Here is an 8845-nt window from a genome sequence, read left to right as displayed (position 1 = left end):
CGGCCTGTGTGTAGCACATTCAGTTGAAGAACATCATTAACGATAGATTCACTTGAGTTTCCCGTGAAAACCAAACTGATTTGCAAGTGAGTGTATGTTTCGAAGTAAAAACCGCCTTTGAATACGACAGATTCATTTAGATTCTATAATTCTATTATACACCTGCTCATTGATGCTCATCGGTATCCTGATTGCTTGGTCTTCTCAGAGCTTAATGACTCTAGTTCACTTTGAAAACCGATGAATACCAGTGGCTTACAAACAAATACAAAGGTTAGCCGGTGAACGAAGCCTTGCGACTGGGTTTCAGCACAGGAATATAAAGTGGGATGACCAGCGGAACAATCATACAAAAAGATAGATGAAAGTCGTGAAATCCCGCTGGGTTTTGACTTTCCTTCTATTGGCTCGAACTATTTAAAAACACCGAATGCTTCAGTGTTATGTATGTGTGAATTCCCAGCAGCCCATTCCAGCAACCAGTTTTATTTCCGGTGCGCTTCTTGAAGCGATAGACGAAAACGGGTGCCGTGACTTCAGTTTTCCAATACATCTGGCATCAACCGTCACCAGAGTTTGTCTGGCAGCTCTAAATCTGTGGGTCTTTCCTTTAAGATAGAGCGAGGATGGCTGGGACCATTCGAAACTTGTCCCCTTTCCCTACCATGTTCTCGCCTGATGGCACTGCAAAACCTTACACAGAGGCTGAAGATGGATACTTCACACTTTTCATTACTTAGTAAATTACATCCATCACCATAATCTTGTTGCAAGGCACGTAGAGCAATAAATAACTGGTCAAATTCCGAGTGCCAAACTTTAGTATTGCCTGCTTCTACCAATTGCCGTCAACTAGTCTTCGAAGTGAGCAAACTGCGTTTTAGGAATTTTCCGCGGGCGCTCAAAATGATAAGTCTAAATTTATTGCTGACTGGTGCTACGCTTAAGCAAATAACTCTCCGTGGGAATACAATCGATAAGATCGTTTGACCCATGTAGCTTGCAAACGCTTGCAGCCTTGAGAGCAACTTCCATTTTTACCGGTACCACAGTGACAGTGTAGCGCCCCAGTCACACACACTTGACTGTTCAACTCACAGTCGCTCACTGGATCGCGAGGCTTCTTTTTTCTCATACGCACAAACACGTCGCATTAAGCTGGCTCATCGGACATCGATTGTCTGCACCGCCTAGTCAGCGTAGCAACCACTCATGTGCCGACGCGCCCACGTATACGCACTGGGACTTACATGAAGTCAAACCGAATCCAGTCGAAACACACAGACTCGCGCGCGCAGGGAGCAGGACGTCAACCTCTCCACAAGTCCACGGACAACCATGGAGTACGTGTAGCAGTCGAACTGCGGAGAAAAACACGTTCCCGCCGTCCGGACTTCCACCAAGGGACTCTCGCATCCGATAAAGTTCCTCTGTTGACTTGCTCCACATTTAATATTGTCCGTTATTTCATATATCCCACAAATCGTTTCTGTAAACTACTGTCAACCACAGTAAAGACAGTTAAAAGTGCATGTAATTCCTGAGTTGTATTATGGCCATCCTCAGCTATGCACCAATAACTGGTGAGCTCGACGTGACTTTTATTAGTGCATACACCTAATTTGTATGTGGATATCATCACCTGTGCACTAATAACAGCAAACAGCTCGGTACTGCGTCCCGAGTGCAGGTGAAGACCACCGATAGCTACCGATATTTTGGCTGGAAAGCTTGGATAGGTTTCGTCATTTAGGTCTGTCAGCACTCTGCTCGTTGAAGCTCGTTGAAGCCCCAATTGCTTGGCTCGCCCTTCGTGCTTGCGAGTACAAGAGTACTGAGCCCATGATATGGCTTTACCAGGATGGAGCGAGGCCTGTTGTTCACTCTGCTTTGACGCGTGCCAGATTAAGGCATGTACGTGAGCACATGCGTGCGAATGCGGCACACGGATTGGATGATCGGAAAACTGAGCGAAAAGCCCCGGGTTCGCGGGATGTGGTGGAGTCACAGTCGAATAAACCAAGAACAGGTAATAAGGCGCTACATACCTGCCGTGGGGCGACAGTGTCGCATTTGAATCCATAAGCTAAAATACTTCAAAAGCTGAGACTTTTAAGCAGCTCTAGATGCTGAGCTGCATTCAAGTTAGTTGATTCTCGATGAACCCTTGGACATTTTTAACCACAAGAAAAACATGTCGCGCATGCCTTAGACACGCGGCGTGGATTTCTGTTACTAGCGGAACTAAATTAGTCTCGCCATAAATAACATGTTTGTTACAAAGACACGAACGGCTGGTAATCATCAAAACGTAACTCACCGCTACTCAGTAAAGCTGAAATCATATAGCCGTCCAGGTCGGTATCCTCTGAATCAAACACTGACAGAAGATGCGGGTACTGCTCGATTAGTTCACGCAACAGGGCAACTTGTTGTGCGTACGCCCGGTAATTCACTTGCTTCCCTTCACTTTCCTTCTTTTCAGCCTCGGTCTTTTCGTTGGGTTTCGCGAATTTCTTCTTCCTTGCCATTTTTATTTGTTCTGCGCCGGAGCTGCTTCGAGTTTCGTGAATGATGCTGCTAATCCTATGATGGAAGTGAATGAGAGGGCAGAGTGGTTGTTTGTTGTGGCAGGGTTGCTGGTGTAAACTTTCCAGTAAAAACTCACCATTTATGGGAACTACATACAAAGCCTTACTTCAGAGAATTAATTTGGATTTTATCTACAATCGTAAAGATTTTCCGGTTGTGCTTTCACATGTCACCACTTTGTGGTGGGTAGTCTGGGTTAGATCAGCATCTACTAGTTCAGGTCAAAACTTGTACTTAGCAGCGTTCGTAAATGCTGACTAGCGATGGCTAGCCTTGATGCAAGTCGTTTCGAGTGATTTGCATAACATATCCAATTGCGTGACTCTTCAGCTGCAGATGATCGATAGTCCCTAGGGTGAATTAGTATCGAGTAGGGGTTAGTCCCCTGGGCTATACGGACAGTACTGTCTTGTTACTTCGGGTCTGACCCTTGTTCTGGTGTGCAAAGTATCATAATCATAATCAGTGGTTGGGGCATTTACTTCACGTCGCCAACTTCAGCCTACCGAAGAAGGTAACATTTTCCAACTCTGAACACTTGCTGGCAAAATGCCTGTGGTGGGCAGACCTTGACGTCGCAACGCAGAATGAAGGCCAATACCTGTGAGATCTTGGCGTCTTCCAGGTTGGGGTTCACGTGATTATCTTTGCACGTGGTTAGGAACATTACTTTACTGACCCCGCTTGCGAGCACGCTGTCGCGGCTGTCTGATCAAAGCCTGCCTGTCGCTGTCTGATGGGTCCATATCGAGCGATATTGTCAGAGAACGCTGCGGTGTCTTCCTATTATCCAATGGCCAGATGCATTTGCCTCGTTAAGGCTCTGCTATGGTGATTTTTATAGTTCCTGATATTTTTTATACAGACATAAAACTGTTTGTACTTACTCGATTCTTTCCTTTTTATTCGATTCCTCATTAGGGGCAGTGAAGACTCAGTATTGTTTTTTTACTGGTGGCATTGCTGTGGTGGCAGTGATGTATGATCATCCTTTCTGACATCTCGGACTGATACGGGTTCGTGATAGAAGTCTATGTCAAAAAAAGCAATTTCACGTAGCTTTCTTCCCTATGTGTGACCCTTATTACTGGGAACAATTTTCGCGCCTTCTCAGGCATCCATGTTGCATGCATTCTTTGGACTGGGAACCTATCTGGACAAAAGTAATCTCCGGCATTTACGACACCACACTATTGTTCCTAAGGAGTTACAGGTCGTGAATGGAGCTGACGCGCATATTAAGCAAACTGAAGCAAATCCAGACAAAAGTTTAGCCAAACATTTGGAATCAGGTGGATGGTGAAACTTCACTCATCGGTTGTCTAAAATCAGGTCATTCCTTACTTCATATTTGTATCGTCTTCCGTAATAACGTTCTCCTCCAGAGAGTTCTTGAAGTTGATGAAGTCAATCACATTGGCTATGACATCAGCAGTGCCTCCAGTTCCCTGGAAAAATGATAGGAAATGATGAGGTAGATTGGGCAAAGTCTGGGTGGTAATATGCATTAATGTTTTTTCCCTTATCCTCTTTTCGAGTACACATTAGTTTAAGGAGTTGGGTGGTACCAAAACTGACTTGGAGTGGTCTTGAACATAAACGCATTATTGGTAATATCTTGAAGAAACAAGGGTCAGATAAGTGCTGCATCGCTCTTGTTCACGAAATTCAATGGTGTATACTGGCACTTGGACGCAAGTTTGTACAACTCTTTTTGTTATTAGTATACTTTAAATCGATTTTGATTTAGGAATCTTTGATATACCAGATTTTCAAGCAAGGATTCGATCTCACAAGTGAAACCAATGAATGTTGGGCGGCTCAAAAGCACGGCTCATTGTCTTCGTTATTGCAGGAGATTTTCAACAGCATGCTTGAAACAGTGAACCCTGCTTTCAAGCACCTTCTCACTTAAGCCCGCATTTAAGGGATCTACATAGATCTTCAAGAAACGAAATGCAACCGAAGACGTGCTTCTAAACTATCGTTTTGCGTAACCGTCCCTAGTCCTTATCAGTCTTGATGTTCGGCAGTTAAGTGCATCTACTGACTGCAATACAGACTTAATACCTTCTACCCAACCGGTTTTAGGCCTCGAATTTTTTGCGGGAGAATTGAAGACTGCAAAGTTCCAAACAAGTTGCCCAAGTGACTTAAGGTCATATCCAACTATACTGAATTACTTCGAAAAGAACAACAAACGTGGGAATACTTTTAACTCTTCAGTAGGAAACAAATTAGTATGAACCACCTTCAGCACAAACAAAGATTCTGATGGAAAACGTTTTTAGAGAAAATGAAACTTGGAGATAAATTCCATGAGAAGGCTACCAGTCAACAAATTCGATAAAGGAACTTGTGGCGCGCGAAAACATCCTAGCTGATATTCACTCTCTGGAATAGAGGTTAGTGTGCTGAGGTTTGTCATGCCCAAGGGGCAACATCTCTGTTTGTACGAGAAACGGTAAGTCAGTGGTCAGCAGAGCATACAATTCACTTTCATTTCGAAGCGTAGGACTTTCATTGACCAAAACCGTGGGAGGAAACAACTTGCTGGATGTGTATTTATTCATTTTATTAGTTACTATGGGACAAAATAGTGTTATTTGTAGACGAAAACTTAGAAAGACCCAAAACTGTAAAAGAAGTGCAAAGTTCACCAATTGCCTGTAATGTTTTGGCAAAAAATACACTCTGACGAGTGCTTTTCCGTGAATGTTGATCCATAGCATCAACACTGGTACACTTTGGATGCAGTATTATAAAGATCTGCTTGGTTTGCCTGGAGCCTAGTAATTTGTTTTAGTGGTTTCCAAGACTATCGTTTTCTTCACTATCAATCACTAAATTTTCCAGGGAAGCTGAAACCTGTGGCTGTCTCTTCTTCTGTATAATAAAGTTCATGGTCAACCCCCTACACTACAGTATGGTAACCGTCACACAACCATAGAATTAGCAAAGATCTACTTACCGAGAAGCAGAAATTTTTTACGCGGAAATTTTTATGGCGGCTGGAAGAGTTCGGAACCGTCTGGTATAGCATCCAGGATAGCTAGGTTCCTCTAGGCAGAATCACACGCGAAATCTCCACTACTGGTTTCTTTTTCTTTGACAAGCAAGACCTTAGATCATCTTCAACGCCGAGAAGTTGAGTGGTGACATTCCAGACATAAACGAATCGCAGCACACCACTAACTAGGCCATTCACCTACAGCACCTGCATCAGGTTCCCCGCACCGCCCATTATCAAACCCCAGGGTTTCTTCTTTAGATAGGAATACGAGGGCTCACCTAGTGACTAACACACAGAAGGGGATTTTCCAGTTCCTAGCTTTTCCAGATGATGAAAAACTGGTAACTGGCTGGTTCTCCTAGTCTGTTTTCAGGTACATTCCACGGACTTCTACACCGACGTCCCGATCTATCCCCAGTTCACTCTAACTATTCCCCTACGTGACGAACTCTCGAATCTTGTCAGGAGTCAATCTGCAGTTGCTCATAAGTGAGACGTATTCGTTTTGGGAAGTTCACAATTTGTGACAAAACTCGTTGTCTGAGGGGCGATTTGTCAGAGTGACTGAGGTTATCTCAGACTGAAGAGGAGGTTTCCATGTAAAGTTGACTTTTCCAGAAGATATTTTCAGGTCAGTCCTAGGAGACATACGTATTCGCATTAGGATAGACTAGTAGTTGCTGGGGGGTTTTGGCCTGCCTTCAGTTATACGAACTGGTGTGATAACAGCCGTATATGAGGCGTTTTCCAGTTTGAGCTACAGCGAAAATTCACCTATTTATGGGAAGCGCAGATGGCGAAATTCTTTGTTGGTCTCCATCTATCGACTTAAACAGGCTAGGGCGTCGTGTCAATTGATGCCTCAGGAGAGTCAGAAACGCTGGGCATCTATATGGTGGTTCGACTGGACGACAAACAAACAAGTGGCTTGATGTCCTAGTCATGAGTTCTTATGAACACAGAAGGCCCCAGATGAATGGACGCCTGAGGTTCAACTTCCATACCAGACCTAGCCTGCACTCACCTTTACGATTACCATCGGACAACGATTGAGTGTAACTGATGCGTACACCTGCTGTAATGTGGATTCCCCACCACCAGCAACGATACCACAAATGGGAACGCGTGCAACCGTATCGCTAGTTACAATCTCGCCATCACCTTCGAGTTGTGCGGTCTTGTCCAGAAGCCCCGGTTTAGAACTTCGTCTGGATGATGTGCCGCCTGTTGATGATGTCTGGTCCGGGTTTGCAGATTCACTCAAACGTTGGGTTGGCTGATCCAGGAGTGTGCATGTGAGATCAGGAAGGACGACTGATGCTCTCGGATGACTTGGCAAGTGCAACTGAGGTGCATTTAAGCCGGACCGTTTCTCCTACACAGAGATAAGTACTTTTTGAAAACAAAAAAACATTTCATACCTGCGATGTTTTCCGCAGCTGTGGATTTTCAGCCGATTTTCTGTTTATTTCTTCGGTTTGAGGGGGCTTTGTGGAAGTGCTGGATGCTGCTGGGCTCTCGGAGGGCTATCGACAAATAGGATTAGCAGTGGAGCAAAATAAAGTTCTTAGAGTACTCAATCAATTGGTGTCCTAGACTGAAGAAGCAGGGACGAAAAAATCCGGGTTCATCATAAAGACGAACCCCCCCCTAAACCGATCTATCGTAAAGCTTAGCCATCGCACTAATCAACAAACAGGGACATCAGACTGAACACCCAGCACTGATCACGTCACTAGTCATAAGGAATCTCACGGATTGGTTCCCTGACTGCCTTAAAACCCAATCAACCTACTTACTTACTCACTTGGCCTGACGAAGTTTTTGTGTCAAAAGCGAAACGTTGCCCAGCAATAAATCCACCGATTGTTTACCAAACCCCTCTGAAACGATCCTTAGAGTACTGTTCTGTGCGAACCAAATGATTCAGTAAATTTTGGTCTGAGAAAAACACGGAGTGCAACGGAACAGCTCCTCGAAAACACCTCAGACAGGCACTTATTCAAATCACATACACGAATTTCAGTCATCTCGGAATGTTTGTACAGGAGCGACAGGATGACAATGACTAATTAAAACAATCAACAAACGCTTTCAAACTTTTACCTCACTGCACCGTACTTTAACACCTGTCAGAGTCACAGTAAGCTGTTCTGGAATTATTCGCATCTGTCTCAGGAGCCATTTAAGGTTGTAGTGAAGCCATCTTTGAAAGGCTATATGTTCGTTCCCATACCTATCGCACCAACATTCAGCAATTTACTTGCTGCTATTGTCATCATTTTGCTCACGCGATTCCTACAACCACCTCGGCTTAACAGTGTATGAATAGCTAGCTAACGTGAATCCAATTGGTTCGCATAGTGTGCGGATTCACATTTTGTGCTGATTCTCTTTGTCTCCCTGAGAAGGGGGGAAATTCTGTTTGCGATACAGCAAATTTTCGCATGAAACCTGACGATTGGTAGTGAGTTTACGCGCAACTTTTCTGTTTCCGGTGGTTTATACTACTTAGATCCGCCGCAGGCCCCTGGGCTTAGGGTAAGGTCCCCTGTCTTAGTTTGATTCATTGTCGAAATGGACGTTATCCTGTTTTTTCTTCGTGCTGGCGGTTTATTGTTCGGACTCATCTCCAACAATTCCTACGGTGTTACCCCGTTAGACCGAGATAGTTCGCTAGCTTCAAATGATTTAGCCCAATCGTCAAATAGCGTGGATATAAATGCCAAGTACCTGCTTTGTTCGGAAGCACAAAGCCTTCCGTAAGAGGTACGACGAATCCCAAGTTACGTAATAGGTCTCTGACGTCCTCCAACACGGTTGCACACTTCCTAAATTATACACCTGTACTACAAATTCTGGAAATTCACTTTGCAAATAAAATATGGGTGATTTTCACATAACTAGCCATAACAAGCTCAGAAAGAGGAATTAATCATACAACGAGTGAAATTTCCTTCCAAAAAGTCGCTACTCGAAAAGCCATTCAACCAGCCAGTTAACCACATGACTGGGATTCCGTGATCGAGGGATGAGGGGCGCTCCTCTGCCTAAGTCTGAGTTAATCACACCGCTCATCAGTCGTTCTTGGAGGTACGGTTAAGTGTTCATTTGGTAGCCGGTTGCGGGTTTGATACTGCTCCGAGTTCCGTCAAGCTCTCACTGCTGATGATTCCCAGTAAGGAAGAAAGAGCTGTGCTTGGCTTTTCGGCATGGATTATATATAGATCGGAAGAGCGG

At 44.4% G+C, this 8845-nt stretch overlaps 1 protein-coding gene across 1 annotated transcript in view; it reads right to left on the bottom strand.

Annotated features, from left to right (window-relative positions):
- Positions 1–19: 19 nt before the first annotated feature.
- The window catches only part of T265_13090 (hypothetical protein), a gene marked incomplete at both ends in the record, with an annotated part of 15838 nt that continues 7012 nt past the window's right edge, over positions 20–8845 (bottom strand). The window contains 5 exons of the mRNA XM_009167147.1: positions 20–75; positions 2321–2586; positions 3937–4040; positions 6630–6980; positions 7027–7131. Of these exons, the coding sequence (XP_009165411.1) occupies positions 20–75; positions 2321–2586; positions 3937–4040; positions 6630–6980; positions 7027–7131 (882 nt within the window). The remainder of the gene's footprint in view (positions 76–2320; positions 2587–3936; positions 4041–6629; positions 6981–7026; positions 7132–8845) is intronic.

Source organism: Opisthorchis viverrini (genome assembly GCF_000715545.1).
Source record: "Opisthorchis viverrini unplaced genomic scaffold opera_v5_36, whole genome shotgun sequence".
NCBI lineage: Eukaryota > Metazoa > Platyhelminthes > Trematoda > Opisthorchiida > Opisthorchiidae > Opisthorchis > Opisthorchis viverrini.
Note: the sequence above shows the minus strand (reverse complement) of the source record. Positions and strands in the feature narration are given on the sequence as shown.